Here is a 17,902-nt window from a genome sequence, read left to right on the forward strand (position 1 = left end):
AAAATAAACAGTACTGCCCCCCAGAATATCCCATGTGTTCAAGAGTCGCGTATTCAGTGAAAATTAGTCAACATGTTGGCATCAGTCGGGATTACGTATTAAATAGAATTGGCATTTGTTCCTAAACTGTTTTTTTGCTGTTAGGTATGCGCGGATTCATTGATTGCCGTGATCTTTAAACAAAGACTTTTCAGGTTGACCATTCTATGGCACTTTCGCTTGTGACTGGAAGCTCGCCTTTATGCTGCCATTACTGAAAGCTGGAAAGGAGGATGCTGATTACAAGAACTTTCGCCCTGTGAGCAACCTGCAGTATGTTTCCAAGCTAACAGAGAAGGTGGCAGCTGCCCAGTTAATAGATCACATGGCCATCATCAGATTGCACCTCAAACTCCACTCTGCTAACAAACTACACCATAGCACTGCGTCTGCCCTTCTAAATGTCAAGAATGACATCTTACTGAATATGGAAGCACAGAAAGTCACACTATTGATACTTCTCAACCTTTGATACGGTACAACACGAGGTTCTCCTGGATCGCCTGAGGTCGAAGTTTGGGATCGTTGAAAATTCACTGAAATGATTTAATTAAGTCCTACCTTGCTGAGAGATCTCAACGTGTTGGTGTGAATGGAGGACTTTCTAATATCTTTCCGTTTGAGCATGGCGTTCCATAAGGTAGCTCGCTCCCTAGGCCCTTTGCTGTTTACAATCTATACGAGCAAGCTATTCGATGTCTTTGAAAGGCACTCTACAGATGTTTACTGCTATGCGGACGACACTCAGTTTTATCCTGCCTTCTCCCCAGATGAGAGTGAGCAGGAGGCGAGGCAATGCAAAGCTGGATTGATGACCTGCGCCAGTGGATGGTCCATGACCACCTAAAGCTGAACGACGATGAGACTGAGTTCCTTCTCATAGGCACCAAACATCAACTAGCTACAGTTAACATAGGTAGTATAACAGTGGGTAATGACGTAATCCAATTTGATACATGCATTAGAAATCTATACTCGGGGTTTGACTCCACGCTTAGCATGTCTACACATATCATGCCTGCGGTGCAGCTTTCTATCATCTGCTCAATATTCGCCGTATCCGTAAATATCTTAGTACCGAGGATACCGAGACCTTAGTGCATGCGTTCATCACGTCGCGCCTAGATTACTGCAACAGTTTGTTGTATGGTCTTCCCGCTTGTCATCTGCATAAGATACAACACGTCTTTAATGCTTCTGTAAGGCTAGTTTGCTGTGCGCCATGGCACTGCCATATCACGCTGCTACTTCTTGACTCACACTGGCTTCCAGTTAAGGAGCGCACCCTGTATAAGGTTCTCTTATTTGTATTTAAAGCGTTTCATGGCATTGCGCCAGACTATATTACCAATCTAGTTGAGTTACAATCTGGGTTCAAGTATACCTCGCGATAAACCAATAGTCGTCTCCTCGTCCCGTTCAAACGTAAAACTAGAAAGACAATGGGCGACCGATCGTTTGCAGTGGCTGCACCTTCACTCTGGAACTCACTACCACCTGAGCTACGCACAATCTTGGACCTTAGCTCGTTTAAGCATCAACTCAAGACCCATCTCTTAAGGGCTGCTTTTATTAATAGAAATATTTAATCTCACTATAGCTTTTATTCGCAATACTATTATTAAAAATTTTATATCTTACTTACATACACCTCTTATTATAAACTTGGATATTTAGATAAGTGTTATTACTATTACAGTCTACATTTTAATTGTCACTATTGCATAGATCTTTATTTTAGACATTATAATGCGCGAATAATCATTGTATGGGATGCGTGGAATAGAAGTATTAAATTATTATTATTATTACTATTATTATAATTATTATAATTATTATTATTATTATTATTAAAGATGAATAGACGTGACTTTAGTCATCTCTTAGGTTAATTATTGATGGCTTTTTGAGCATCAGTGAATAAGAAAAAGGTGGTCAGTGTAAGGACGATTGACATTAAATCCTATAATAAAGCATTTAAATCAATATGGGTTCAAACTGACAAACGAGAAAAATAGAAGCAGAAATCTTTAGAGGAAACCTTGGCAAAAATTATCTACACCTTATCAAAATAAGCGAAAAAGGCTAGCCTGCGATGTGACAAACGAGGAAAATGGAAGCAGAAATCTTTAAAGGAAACCTCAGCAAAAATTAACTACACCTTATAAAAATAAGCCAGAAAGGCTAGCCTGTGATGTGACAAACGAGGACAATGGAAGTAGAAATCTTTAGAGGAAACCTTAGCAAAAATTATCTACACCTTATAAATAAATGCGAAAAAGGCTAGCCTGCAATGTGATGCAAAGAGTATCTAGCAATTGCATGACCGACAAAAAATTAGTTTTATAAACAGAGTTGATAATGTAAATTGACCAACCTACAGGGATTCTAAAAGCTGACGTTTCGAGCGTTAGCCCTTTGTCCGATTCGCTCTGACGAAGGGCTAACGCTCGAAACGTCAGCTTTTAGAATCCCTCCATGGTGATCAATTTACATTATCAACTCCGTTTCTGTATACTACTTCCCCACCGACGCAGCACCACAGTTTCTTTAGATACTACCCCCTTTTTCTACAAAAAAATAGATACTGAAAGACATTCACTGTTCCTTGTTTAGTGAATAACTAGAGGAGCATATAAGCAAAGGATGCTTGCCATGAGGTTCAGAATGCTTTTATACACAAGATAACTGTCGACTCTTGTCTACTCTTCCCTATATTTCGCGACTTGTCTAAAGTAAAGGAATAAAACTCAGGAGCGACATCATGATGTCGATAGTCTGAGTGCCTTTGGTAACCTTTCTATCTGTTGCTACACGAGCACTCAACGCGGCAAGTCATCAAAGCAGATAAAATCGCAAAGCAATCTCACTCAACTTTAAGTATCTCCAGATAACCATGAATACGTTGTCGCTAAGACTTGTTAGGGACGAGGGCATAATCATTCCCCTAGTTGATGGTAAATGTGCATCGCAAACCATTTGGCGGTGGCCCTGGAAAGGCTCAAAGGGAATGCCTATAAGCCACATAAATGTACCCTGCTGTACGACACTTCAAATAGATCCAATGCACTAAAATAGGCAACTCATTATTAGGGAACAACAAGGCACTCCAATAATATGTTCTGTGAGGATGCAATATATAAACTTTATTAAAGTGTCAATTGTATTTAGCGCTGGAGCACTAATTGGGGGCACTGTACAGAAAGCAAATCAAATCGTAGGCTGGTTTTGGGGGGAGAGGATACAACCGGAGTACCCACACGAAAAAAAGACCTTGGAGCAGAGTTGAGAACCAATAAACTCAACGTAAATGTGTTTGAGGCTTGGCTGGTTACAACGATCTTTTCAGTTTAATCAAGATGGCGGTTCAACAAAAAACAGGATCACACACATGGTATGCGCGTGCACATGCAATATTAACAAAGCTGCTGGTTAACACGTGCGGAATGGCACCCCCCCCCCCCCCCCGCCCCCAAATACAAGTAATAATGAAGAAAAAAGTCATAAGTCAAGTCTATCTGGGGGCCTTCATAGTCTAAGGGGATAAACGTCTGCATGGTGTTTCTGGGCTGCTAGTTCTGTCCTTACACTGGCTGCTTGAGGGGTGGCTAGGTGGGGTACTCATATCTTGGTCCGGGGTCACTGCAAGCCACTACAAGTAGGGATCAGTGGTACTCTATTATAGGTCGATTGTGTAATAGCCGGAAATACTGCTGGGTTTGGCTGAGTCGTCCGTGTTAGGGTCCATCGTAATGGCAGACTCTCTGAGTTGATCGATATGTCGTGGGTAAATTGTATAGGACGCGACTCTGACTTCATAGGACAAGGGTCCAGAGTGGGCTGTGATGACTCCAGGCACCCACTTGTTTACTTCACGGTAGTCTCGGGCATCAACTGTTTGACCTACATCCAGCTTCAGCTTGCTGGTAGGGCTTTGACTTGATCTAAACTCTTGGCCCTGCTGTTTCTCTTCCACTCGCTTTCTTGTGTTGGGCTTCAGGACATCTAGTCTTGTCCGGATGTTTCTTCCCATAAGGAGTATGGCTGGAATTTCCCCCGTCGTTGTATGTGGCGTTGTTCTATAGGACAGTAGCAAGTTAGCCAACTTCTGAGAGAGAGACCTTCTTTCAGGCATTGTCGCGCGAAGAGCTTGTTTGAACGTTTGTACAAAACGTTCAGCCAGTCCATTTGTAGCTGGATGGTATGGGGCTAACCTTATGTGCTTGATACCATTGTTCCTCGTGAATGCTCGGAATTCATTTGCGATGAATTGTGGTCCATTGTCACTGACAAGCTTTTCGAGTAAACCATGTGCGGTGAAAGGCTTTCTCAGTTCCTCAAGGGTTCTGGTGGTGTTTGTCGGGGCCATCGGAATAACCTCAAGCCATTTAGAGTGCACGAACGTTTTCTGGTCTTGGGGCGTGAACGACTGCATCAACTTTCTCTTGAGTTTTGTGTAACCCGTCTTGATCCACTACGTGTCCACAGTAAGTGATCTTCTCCTGAAATAATTCGCACTTCTCACGGTTTACTCGTAAGCCATCTTCGTTCAGACTCTTCAGTACTTCCTCCAGGTGGTCAAGGTGTTCTTATTCATCCTTGCCTGTGATTATCACGTTATCCAAGACACAACTTGTTCCTTTCCTGTCGCCGCATATTGTCACGGTACCATTTGGCTTAACCACTGGCACAATAGAGTTCACTAGCCCAGTCTCTGACATTTTACCTTGTATAATATTTCCTCTTTTTCCAAGTGTTTCAGCTCTGAATCTACCTTCCGTTTCATGGCGTATGGAACGGGCCTTGCTTCGTGGAACTTTGGCTGATTACCTTCCTTCAAGTGAGTTTAGTTTTCGCTGACTTAGGTGTGCCAATGTCGTCCTGAAACACTTTGCTGTATTTGTCTAGGAGTTCCCCTAGCTTCCTTTGGGTGTCTTGAGTTGGCTTCTCTTTAGCAATAGCACAGATGAGTTTCCAATCGAGTCGGATCTGTTGTAGCCAATCTCTTCTAAACAATGCAGGTCCCTGCGTTTTCATCACATACAATGTTAAGTATTTGACGTAGTTGTTGTATTCCCCACGAACATGTAGTTTGCCCGCCGGTGCTATCTTCCTCCCTGAGTAGATTTTCAAAATGGCCTCAGTCGTGACCAGGTCTGTGTTTGGAAACATTTCCTTGTATTTCTGAACAGGTAGTGTAGATACCGTTGAACAAGGGTCCGGTTTCATCTTTAGGGTTTGGCCGTCAACCTTTGGGGTAACCCAGATAACGTCACAACGTCATCAACTGCCTGGCTAACAACGTTAATTTCTAAGGACCCGATCAAACTGTCATCATCAAGCTCATAACGCCATCTCAAAGGAATGTAATTTCCAATTCTCTTCCTTTGTTAATCCTCCACTGGCGGACTGTTGACCCTTTCCCGAGCTGCAATCGCGTTGGATGTGTCCCACTTTCCCGCATTTCCGGTACGATTGGTTTCTAAAATAACACTGGGTTGCTGCGTGTTCACTGGAACCACATCAATAACAATGAGATTTCGTGTCTTTCGCTGTCGCTTCCAGCGCGAGGGCAATTTCCTTTGCCTTGGCCAATGATAAACTGGGTTCGTAGAGCAGTTGCTTCTGGATAAGCTCGTTGTGTACTCCACACTCAAGTCGATACCTTAACGAGTCATCTAAGTTCGTTCCGAACTCAGAACACAGTGACAATTTCCTCAATTCAGTCAGGTAAGCACTAATGGTCTCACCTTCAAGTTGGCTTTTTCTGTGGAAACGAAATCGCTCTGCTATAAGCAATGGTTTAGGTGAATGATGTTGCTAAAGTGTTTCCACGATATCCTTGAAAGAAACGCTGGATGACTTTACTGGAGCACACAGATTTCGCAATAATCCGTACGTTTTGTTTCTCATGAGGCTAAGTATCATTGGTACTCGTTTTTCATCTTTAATGTCGTTGGCAATAAATTATTGTTCAACTCGTTCAACGCATGCGTTCCAGTCGTCGCTAGTTTCGTCCAAGGCTTCTATCTTTCCAATCGGCATCGTGGCAGAGGTTCCAATTCTTTTCTTTCCTCGTCGCCGATCTGTTGTGTCTCGCGTAATGATTCAGACTTGGTTATAGCACAACGATCTTTTACTTTAATCAAGAGGGCGGTTCAACACAAAACAGGATCACACACATGGTATGCACGCGCATGTAATATTAGCAAGGCCGCTGGTTAACACGTGCGGCATGGCAACGTGTGACGCCAATTCAGGAAATCGAATCCGGGTCAGATTGATGGGAAGCGAGTGCTCTCACCACTGCGCCATCCCTGCTCCTTCGAAGACAATACGCTCGGGATCTCACTTAGTCGACGAACAGCAAAGACGCCGCATTGCATCACACTGGTTCGATTGCAAAAGGACAATATTCTTCATGTGTGAAAGGAAGGAAGAGCTAAGAAAATCCCCAACTCTTAATAATATTGTAATAACGCGATAAGCATACCAAAAAAAGTTAATCGTTTACCTGAGCTTTGCGGAGTATACTTGCAGACCACTCCGACGTCTTCCGCATGATAGCAATTGTGACTTCCCCATCCGCCATGACGGCACTGAGCGATACTCGTTTCATCACCCACACAATGAACATTATCGAGCCATATTTGACTTGGAGTGGAGTAATCATCATACCAGGAACAACAATGAGTGCTCCATGCCCCTTGCGAAAAACCCAGCATGCGACATATCACGTTTGCCTCATCTATTCCCCAGTAGTCGTCGCAGACAGTTCCCCAGGTTCCATTAAGGTACAACTCTACTCGTCCTTGATTAGACGTTGGTCCATCCCTCAAACGGACTCTTAACTCTAAAATAAACAAAAAAATTATGGCCTTATTTCAGTACAAGAGAACTTCGGAATTGAAGGTTTACTGGTGCGTGCCGAGCTTACTTTACTAAGGACAGTCTAAATGTCGACAAGTGGTTGGAAAACGTATCCGTCAAACAAAAAAATAAAACATGACAGCTTTTAGGGCAAAAACGTTTGAAAGTAAATATGCCTTACAATGTCTTTCAACGGAAACTTTTATTCAAAATTTTAAGTTTACGCCTTTCTTTAACTTACCGGGATGGGGGCCAGGTGATAAGGTTGGACCTAGAAAGTAAAGCAAGAAGAATAGTTGTTTGAAGAGGTTTTTTTTGCTTTCACAATTCAGTCGCTTTTTAGTTTTATATAAGATTAATAAAACTCCACAGAGACATCAATGCATGATATTATGAAATTTTGTGAAAAGGTTGTCCTAGAATATACAATCGGTTGCAATGTTCTGGTTTTTTGATATTACAGCATGAAAACAACGAAGAAAACGTTAGCATAAGAATAAGACTTTATTTTTTTATACTTTAAAGTGGTCAGTGCATTTTGCATTTAGTTTTACAGCTAGTTTTCGGGTGGGCCACTGTAAAAAACTAAAAAAAGATAAAATAAAAGGAAACAACTCAAAAGCACAAAATATAAAATTATTCATAGTTGAAAAAAATCTATGAGATATATGGTTTTTTATTTGTGTTACACACTTATGTAATCTTTAATGTTCCTCATTGCATACTGCAAAGAGTTTCAGAACTTTGCTGCGTAATATCTCCAGGGCTGTAATGAATAAGTGATCAAATTATCCTTGGGCAGATCTTGTTCTAACTTACCTCTGTGATTGTCTTAGGTACAGCTCAAGTTTAGAAGGTCAAGAAGACTGACTTGTCCGACATTACAAGTATTTATTTAATTATCAAGTCAACATGAATCAGCGGCTTGAAAACTCCGGACCCCTTCAAAAAATCATACCCTAAATGTCGTTACTTCGCAGGTCAGAATAGAATCCCTCTACTCCTTAATTAAAAGCCTAACTACTACGCTTTAAATGGACAATTTGCCTTACTTTCTGACAGTGGAACGGAGCCGTTGAGGCAAATCACTCCCGCATCCTCGTAATGACTACAATCATGGTTATTCCATCCACGATGCGTGCAGGCTGCGATGGTTTGTTCATCACCACGGCATTTGACATTGTCCAACCAGATCGGGGACGAATAGTCACCTTCCCCAAAATAAGCGTACCTGACGGCATAGCTTGCCGCGGAATAATTAAGCATTCTGCATACAACTGTGGCCTCTCTGAATCCCCAATGATCATCACAGATTGTTCCCCATTGTCCCTGATAATAAACCTCGACGCGGCCTTCATGAGAGTAGTCGGAACCTCTAAGACGTATCACAAGTTCTACGTGAAACAAAAAAAAACCTTTCCTTTATAACTTGCAAACATGGGGGGTAATGGGTGGGGGTAAATTGAACAAGGGCTCACCTCTTCGTTTTGTTGCCTTTTCAGTAAATGAATAAATACTCCACGAAGAAAATGTCATTCCTTTGTGTGTTTTTGTGACGAATAGAGATAATTGGTAGATTACACATGTCCCTGAGGCAGATGGCTAATTGCTTGAAGGACTTAAGTCTCTTCATTTAAAAATATATATCATTCTCGAACATAGACACCTTAAGCATTATAGCCATGATATTGTTTGCTTAAACACGATGTCAGTAATTGAGGTGGCTTCGTAGTCATTGACCCTTTGTCAGTGTCGGACAGCGGCGATCTAAATTACACATCGTAGCACCACTCTGACGACAACAGATAAAAATCAAGACCAAAATGAAAACTGGAAAAAGACGGTTTGATATTGTGAGATTCTGGAAGTGGATGGAATCTTATTAGTTATCATATGTGTGCAAATATATGCTTTCTGTCAGCATCATCTTTACACAAAAACATTTTAATAATTTCAGAGCTTTCAAAAATTGCTTTCCCCTTTCTCCTAACCAATTTAATGTTTGGTTGCCAATGCTCGAAAATGATTAGTGATCGGTGGCGAGATCAACACTTGTGGCCAAAACAAAATGGACTAAGGTGTCTGACCTGTTCTCGCGAGAGAATTCAAGGATCGACCTATTATTTACTATTTGAACTCTAGTTCAAGGTTCTCATTTGTATTGCGCGGCGGTATGTGAAAACAAGACCCTTTGATGTTCCTCAAATATAGAAAAACTCTAGCTATCAAATCAACCGTTACGCTAATGCAAATATCTACCTGGCACTGGTGGAGGAGGTGGAGCTGACGGGCCATCTTGGGATGAAATAAAGAAGTTAGTACAGAAACGAGGGACATGTCATTATCAAACTCAATGGATTCAAGCGCCGCTCTCATCATATATTTCCATCTGGTAACCTTGTGCGTTTTCGTTAGCCGCAGCTACTCTGCGCAATAACCAGAGAAAAATCATTTCTTGCTAGCATGGTGCACACCATTAAGCTTTTGAGAGTAATAACAAAGTCTCGTGAGATTACCTCCTTAGGATTTTAGCATACATGATAGAGTTACCGCACTATCAAGAAAGATTGACGAGAATTTTATCATTAACCTTCACAGGTCATGTTGTCTTCGGCTCTCAGCTGTAAACCATTTGGGCATGCGCATTTGTATCCTCTGGGCTCCAATAAACACAGATGACTGCAGCCACTGTTGTTTACACCACGGCATGGAGGACTGTGCATCTGTGACGCTACAAAAAAATGGAAATAGGTTTAGCCTCTTGCAAATGAGGTAGAAAAATAGGGCCGGAGCTACACTTAACCAAGTGAGACTCATTCGATCGAAGCAGTATTGACATCAGGACATCGAAACCTCGAAAATAACAACAACAACGACAACAACAATTACTTCTAAAAGTATAAATACCAAAAAAAGCAGAGCTGATGTGGTCGTGTGAAAAAAAATGAAATTACTTATTCTAATCAAACACATAAGATCATCTAAAACTGTCACTTTTTTATAATCAGCCCCCATATAATTGCTTGAAACGATTAAAAAAAAAAAGACGTCGGTCCGCGTGCGGGCTAATTATAAAGCGAGGCACATTTTCGGTCGAAGAACAAGCTTTGGAGGGATCTCCAGAGTTGCAATGGTAGCAGTTATGCACATATACGATAAAGAGTCCATACGTTACCTAGAAACTACATCGCATAAATATTGTTAAAAAAAATATACTGCCGGACAACATTATAGGCAACAAAAGGTTACCGTCTACTGTTTCCGGTAAAATCCACTCTCAGGTTGAATCCGTTTTTACCTATGTTAAATTGATGATCCTTACTTTACCTCGGTTGAGTACGCACTCAGATAAATTGAAGAAACTTTTTTTTGCAGGCTAAATTAAGCCTACAGAAAAATTCAAATTAGGGTCAGGTTAGGATTAGTTTTGGTTATTATACATGGATTTATTATAGAAAAGTAATTATATATAAATAATGAAAAGAACTGTGCTGGGTTGAGCATGTTTGTCGTCGTTGTGTAGTGTTGTAATGCTGAGACTGAATGGATAAGTGTATGAATACAGAAACCGACAAGAGAATACGTATTATTAAGATGTGTTTAGATGACTGTGTAAGACAGAGCTTGAGGGAAGGTAAAGGTATTTGGTTCACCAGTTTAACCTAGGTAAAAACGGATCCAACCTAAGCCCGGATTTGACCAACAACATTGACCCCAGTACTAGCGTAATCGCAATGAAGGGTTTTTATGACAGCAATCATGCAGTAATAATTAAGACCGTGCGCTCATATGGTTGTCTCCTAACGCTAAAATGCTGGCAATTCCTTTGAATAGTTCTACAGCTAAAGAGCTCGCAAGAACATCAAAATGGTGTGGAGAAAACAAATAAGTGTTCAATTAAATAACGGAATTATCACTTTAGAAAATGCAACAACACCACCAAAACAAAAGATTTCATTGGTTCTTACCACACCCTATTGTTTATTAGCTAATAAAAACCGAGAATTCTGTGAGTAAATTGCATCGTGTCAAGGGTTAGTTCACCCAATCAGAATCAAGAAATGTTGTGATGCATGTTATTTGGTACAAAACGGTAATGAAATTACCAACTGGTTGTCTTGACTCATCTGAGACTACAACGCCTGTTAAAAGAACATCCGAGAGATGGCCAAAGTTCTGCATCAGCAGTGGACGTGTTCTGTTAAACCACTGAATACTTTGGCTGTTCCAGTCAACCCAATAAAGATTGTCACCATATAAGGCAAGATCAGCAGGGAAAATGTTTTCACTGATGTAGTGTATAGTGTCAACGTTTTGGCCATCAAGGTCTGCTGAGTCTATGTAGTTATCATATGCATCCATCCAATAAATGCGTTCGGCGTCATAGTCAATGACCACACTCATAGGGAAGAACACATAGAACCAACTGTAGCCCAAGGGAAATATATTTATTCGATGATTGCCACTTAAATAGGCTCGCTCTATTTTTGGATCTGTTAGGCCCCAGTCTGTCCAGAACATGTACCTTGAATGACAAATAAATACAAGATTAAACCAATAAAAATTGTATGGAAACAACAGAGATTAAAGGCAATTTTTAAAGTTTACCGTCAGAGGTTAATAATATATTTGACAAAGGGATGTCTTAAAAAAGATTACATTTATCATAGCCTTTCCTGGTGAGTGAAACAAGTTTAAACAAAAGTTACCTACCCTGACTTAGGATCTACGGCAATTCCTCGAGGGTTATAAACTTCCTTCGTAAACAAGGTTTTCCTATAACTTCCGTCAATCTTTGCTACTTCTATCCTCTCAAACAGGTAATCAGTCCAGTACAGCAATTCACTTTCCCATTCACAGGCCAGTCCATCCACCTCTCCCAGGTCATCTCGTATAAGTACCTTTATAGAAAAAAAGAAGGGATGGATCCTTAATTTATGTCAAAACAGCCGGCTCGTTGACTCTGAGCAGACGTTGTGAGTCCTCTGTCGGTTACTCAACTGTTCAAACTAAGAATCCGAACAGAATTTACTCTCTCGAAATTTTACAAAATGCATTCGGAAATTTCATAGCATCCATAACAATGAGAAATACAGAATGCAATGCATGGGATATTAAAACAATTTATTTTTTTGCTGGGTGCCACTGATCTTGCATTTACAGAATAGTTGATCCCGACAAGAGAAGATAGTTAACAAAAACGTCTTTGTTAATTAACGTAATTAAAATACAGAAGCCGAGAACATTGTTCATTACCCTGGTTTCGCCAGTAACAAGATCCATACTGTTGATAGTAAATTGGGCGTAGTCGCTCCAAAATATTATGCCTTTCTCATGGTGGATGTCTATTGCTCCAGTGTCTGTAAAACCCGTCTTCACAGTCTTAACATTGACATGGTGGAAGGTGTAATTGTATGTCTTCAGGTCAATACAGTTGATACTGTGCTGGTCAATGAAGTACAAGCTGGGATCCTCCGGACAGCCAAAGGCACCTACAGGTAAAAGTTTATTCGTTGATTTTGAATTAACATGGCTGCTTCTCTGGTTCTTGGCATGTTAATCTGTTCACGGAATACTTGGATTTGCAAAGAAGCCATCCTTTTTGAGGGATCACGTTTCAGAAAATCTACAAATCGTTCATTCACTCATTTCTTTGAATATTTCAAGCACAGGAAACGCGTTAGGAATGCAAAATACGAAAACACAATAATAAGGGCCTCCTAGTGACTACATGTTCCCTTGTTCCGTAGATAACATCGAAATTTTTCCCTTGCTTCCAAGAAACAGCTTAAAGTGCACATGAACAGTAATGGTCTAAGAAGCATTTCTGTACCACAACAATTTAATTTATGTTACGAGAACACATCTAAAATGCGAAGAAAGCTCTTTTATTTTTAAGGAAAATATTGGACAAAGGCCTGGGATCGAGTTGAGGATTTTGATGCCATCAGTTGTGTAAAGATTGCAACTTGTGCGAAGATTCAGTGCGGTTGTGAGCGTCTTTTACTTACGATTTAAAGCGGCAAAAGTGCACACAACAATATAGAGTATTTCCTAATCTTCTTTATTGGCAGTTGTAGTTGGGTTATTTTTAACGAAGAACAACAATTTGGCGAGAAATCCACATCGGGCGAAGTTTTGCGGTGTCTTTACACCACTCCAAAGCCAATCAGTTGTATTTATAGTTCTCGGAATTCAGATTACAGCTCTCCTCGTCCGTGGACTTAAGGATCTCTCTAAGGACCTGAGTAAATTATCCATTTGTGTACATTGTATCATTAAAAGACGCGAGGTATCTTTAAAATTTGAATTTTATTAGGAAGGCGTTTAGAATTCGAACGTTGGATGACTAGATGGTTTTCACATATTCTAAAATCAAAACCGTGAGGTCTCCCGCATCTTTATCTATACAAGGTTGAAGATGACCTAGAAATAAACCTTTTTCAAGTTACCAGTTGCGCAATGTTTTTGGTTTTGAAAATACAGCATTTTAAATTTCCGAATTGTCACTTGAGTAACACCAGACAATGAAATTCGTTTTGATTGGAAAAAATGTCTCTCGTTGTGATTCTCCGCAGTTTCAACGTTTCAAGTATATTAGGTGTGTTAAAACTCATGTGTATTGTCTCGCAAGCGAAAGGTTAGCAGACTTGGTCAAGTTGTTTATGCATTGGTGATCATTGGTCTTCTACAACATTCATGTTCTTGGCCTTTTCCATTGTACGGCTTTGCATATATTTTTTATGGCGCGACAGTGAACACGATCTAGTAGGCAGTTTAATTTTTCGGGTTTCATAACCATTCTCCTCTATTAACTTTAAACGAAGTCGATCGAGAGCAACGGCTCACCCGTGCAATAATATCAATTCACTCTACGCTTTCCTTCGCTCTCGATCTGTTGTAATCACTGGTTGATCTTCCTTTCCTTTTGTTATGTCTATGCTCAGACATATCAGCTAGATTGACCAAAACACAGCTCCAGATCGAAGAATTCGTAGGTTTGAAACTGGGCTGGTGTTTTTGGACAAATGGAAAAAAAGATTCATTGATATACCTGGCGTAAACCTGGAATTTCTGCACAACATTTTCGGCAGTTTCGCCGATTTGTCTTGTGGTTTATATTTCTCGCTGCAATCTAACCCAACTGATGAACTCATGAAGACACTTTAGGCTGTGGGGGAAATGTCCCAATTTTTTGGCCAAAATGCCGAAGTTCGTGCTGCGAAAAAACTCACTTCGGACGTTTGTAGGAAGATTCTAATAACGAAATCAAGCAAAGCCTGAAATATAAAATGGTGGTGAAATTTCGAGTCATATGCACTTTAACTTTGTTTTGTAGAGGGTCAGGAAAGTTTACTTTTGTCAAGTTCCCCTGTTCCTAGAAATTCTGCTTTATGTTCCCTTGATCCTCAGAAATATGCTTTAAGTACCCCACATTTAAAACGTCCACCCCTCCGTGTATGACAATACGACCATTATCACGTGACCATATGCTCAATTTAGGGCTCATCATGGGGACCATACTCCTGCTAGTTTACAGCATACCCTTACATCTTTGAATCCATGTTATGGTCAGTTGACTCCTGTCAAAACAAGGCATCCGCTGACCAATATCACGTATCGCGGGCTCGAGTTTAGAACTCGTCAACGTCAGCTGTTTTTTCTTTCAAGTTGACCGCTAAACAGACACTGGTTTTTCGATTGGATCGCAGGGTCAAGCCGTTCATCTTAACTTAATTTTGAACCCTTTTCACTGTTACATTTTCTTATTACATAATAGTTTGCATTGCAAAATCGCGTTGTGGGCTTGAGGCGTCTGTGCTCTGATATGGCTTTAAAACTCACGTGATTCAAGGAAAATTCATCGCCTAACAGGTGAATATCCACAGTAAATTTCACTTCGCTTCGTGATTCATACGATATCGTTTTTTTCGCGTGAAATTTACAAGTTGGACAATGCATTTTTTTTAAAGAGAAAGCGCTCAAGGCGCGAGCGCGGAGCACCATGGTTAAGAAAATATGGCAACCCATCGATTCCAGGAAATCTGGATTGAACTATGACGTAATCACGCCACCGTGCATCCATACGTCCATGTCGTAGGGTGTAGTCACTGTATTGTTAGGTGTCAGGTTAGTGTTTGTTGCGTGTGGTTCTCTACGCTTACTGTTGCGTCGCGGGTGTAGTTGTTCTTATTGAAAACGTTGTCTAAGTACTTATGTTCATCTGCTAAGCTGTCGTGTGAGTCACAAACCAGTAGCGCGCGTCTTGTTAAAGTCCGTATTGCTGTAGCTTTGTGTGAAATAGGGTTGTAACATGATTTGTTAAGGAGTCTGTTAGTGTGGGCGCGTTTTTCGTGAACCGTCGTCTGCAGTCTGTCGTTTTCACGGGTGACCAATCAGCCAAGAAAAGAAATATTACCATTATCCTCAATCTTCTTGCTAAACTGAATGTCGTCGTTTTGATGAGATGTTCATGAAAAACGTTAATTTCGTCTTTGTGCAGAGTTGTGAAAGTATTGTCAACGAAGCGTAACCAAAGTAGTATTGTTCGCTTGTTACTTGCCAGGGTTTGTTCCTCCATGTTTTGCATAACGATTTCGGCAACAACAGTGGAAACCGGAGAACCCTTAGCTGTTCCTACCCTACATCAAAGGAACCTCTAATATTATCCCAATGATCCTACAGTCTTACAAAATCCGTGTTTCTCACAGACCCATCACTACCTCAGGTTACGAAAACTAGTGACTTACGTCAAAGACAGAGTTCAACCTAAGGAAAAGCAAGGAGCAATTTATAAGATCAAATGCTGCGACTGCCAGGCCACTTATATAAGTGAGACCGGCCGAAATTTGAGCGTTAGACTAACTGAACACAGACAAGCTATTAACAACGGTGACATCAAAAATAACATTGCTGAACACCATCTGCAGACAAACCACAGAATTGACTGGGACTCTGCAACACTAATTACTACCAACGGATCGTACTTGAAAGCTGGTTTACTAATTTATAACAGACACCAATAAACCGATGCCTACAACTTCCCGCATCAACAACAGACAAACAACACACTGGTTTACTCTATCACAGTACTGCCCAACGTATTTTACGATTCAAGTACAGACCTTAGACCTTTAGACGGATCGAAATGCACCAATCACTGTTTAGTCTTCAGAGCCAATTACATCTAGGCTCAACTAACAGTCCACCAATAACATCACGAATAACTTGACCAATGACTCCCCCTGACTCTGAAGATGAATTTCGCTTTCGCTCAGTTTGTCGAAACGTCAGTCAGTGTCATCTAAATCAGTCCTTGTCAGGACTACACTTATCCGGACGATCGTACTTTACTAAACTATGTTCATATATTGTAAATTAATAACAAGGCGGAAAATCAAGCACGCAGTGAATAGCGTGTTTTGATCTCACTTGAGCGAGCTCGGTAAATTACCTGGGGCTGTTTACAAGTAACAAGACCGACTTGTCACATTGTATTGCATCGTCATGATATGGCAATTTTTTTTAAAAATTTCCTTCCAAGTAAATTTCACATAAAATATAGAAAATTTGGATATCAAAGAGAGCCTTCAGAGTGCCATGACGTAGTGGTTGCTCGAAACACTTCGAAATATCTTAACCGAGATGAAGCCATGCGCACCACTTGACGCACAAACAAATTATTTCGGCTGAGACAAGAACATTTTGCTAGGATTCCCCGTATATCTTTGGCGGGAGTCGAATCCTAATAGTTTTTAATTCATAACAAAGGAATTTAATAATCATCCTTATCAGTTTATCTACAGTTGTTCTTTGCACACAACTTAAAAAAATGCCGTTAAGGTTAACGCTGGAATCATGTTGTTTTCTGAGAAAGGCAGTCATTTGTCAAATAGCGACTTTAACAAAGAGCTAGAATTCTTCGTGAATTTCTGACACCGCTGACTTAACGGCACGGCTAAGCTGTTTTTTTTTTTTTTTTTTTTTTTGAGAACAAGAAAACAACTGAATAAACTAGTTCAAATAATGAACTTCACAATGTCCACAAACCGTTAACTTACTTGTTTAATTCTTTACTTGAAGTACTACGCTGAATTGTTTCGCTGAAACCTGGAAAGGCTAGTATCTCGAATCGCATAATTGCCATTTGCAAACAAAAAGTATGATCCGAGAAAGAAAAGGGCAATCACCCACAAGCAGTTTATCCAAGAAGGATAGAGAGGTAAGAAATATAACTTACTTTCTTTACGGAGATTACTGACCATTTTAACGAGTAGATTAGTGTTTCCTAATTATTCAAATTCAGAAATATGCTAGTGAGCAAGGCCCGTAAAAGAGAAAGCTACATTGTACAAGACAATGCTAGGCCAGCCTCTTGCATAACTGAAATTGAGCTCAAGTGGATTCGCAATCCAAATTCTCTTTACTGAAGGAAAGTGTACACTTATGTCCCGTACTGTTTTCACCGGGATGATGTGTCAAAATATTTTCCTACCTTGAAAGGTCCATGTTAAGATTACCACCCAAAGAAGCAATCCCAATGGTGGCTCAAAAGCCACCTTTTGGAGCGGCAACATCACGAGAAGAAGCTGCAAAGAAAAAGAGCAGACAACACTTTGCTCAATGGTAAGACAAATATAATTTTCTTTTACTTCAATTGAAAACTGGTTCCAATTTTTGATCCTACTGTAAACTGCATGCCAACGCTAGGAGCGCGCAATCTTGGTTGTTCCGCAAATTTCAATTCTAATATCAAGTCTAAATGCATGTCTGTTCAATTGAGCAATTACGACTGAAAAGACATGTATATAACCGGCATTCCCACTTTATCTTACCCAAACTCGTTGTGAAAACGTTTCTTTTCGTGACCACGGCTTGGCTAGTTACGATAAGGTGTCGAGCAAGCTGTTTGAAAGGGTGGACTAGCCTCAGTAAGTCAGCACCCTTGTTGTTCAATTAAACAGGGTTCTCAAATGCGCACGGATAATAGAAG

The 17,902-nt window shown here is 40.5% G+C and overlaps 1 protein-coding gene across 1 annotated transcript in view; it reads right to left on the minus strand.

Annotated features, from left to right (window-relative positions):
• The window catches only part of LOC137991642 (scavenger receptor cysteine-rich type 1 protein M160-like), a 36,136-nt gene extending 18,525 nt beyond the window's left edge, over window positions 1-17,611 (minus strand). Inside the window, exons 1-9 of the mRNA XM_068836696.1 lie at window positions 17,405-17,611; window positions 12,166-12,401; window positions 11,623-11,810; window positions 11,016-11,434; window positions 9,500-9,640; window positions 9,169-9,204; window positions 7,962-8,303; window positions 7,151-7,180; window positions 6,554-6,892 (exon numbers count right to left, since the gene is read on the minus strand). Coding sequence (XP_068692797.1) covers window positions 6,554-6,892; window positions 7,151-7,180; window positions 7,962-8,303; window positions 9,169-9,204; window positions 9,500-9,640; window positions 11,016-11,434; window positions 11,623-11,810; window positions 12,166-12,401; window positions 17,405-17,486 — 1,813 coding nt within the window. The 5' untranslated portion in view covers window positions 17,487-17,611. The remainder of the gene's footprint in view (window positions 1-6,553; window positions 6,893-7,150; window positions 7,181-7,961; window positions 8,304-9,168; window positions 9,205-9,499; window positions 9,641-11,015; window positions 11,435-11,622; window positions 11,811-12,165; window positions 12,402-17,404) is intronic.
• Window positions 17,612-17,902: the final 291 nt, after the last annotated feature.

This window comes from Montipora foliosa, chromosome 2, assembly GCF_036669935.1.
Source record: "Montipora foliosa isolate CH-2021 chromosome 2, ASM3666993v2, whole genome shotgun sequence".
Classification (NCBI taxonomy): Eukaryota; Metazoa; Cnidaria; class Anthozoa; order Scleractinia; family Acroporidae; genus Montipora; species Montipora foliosa.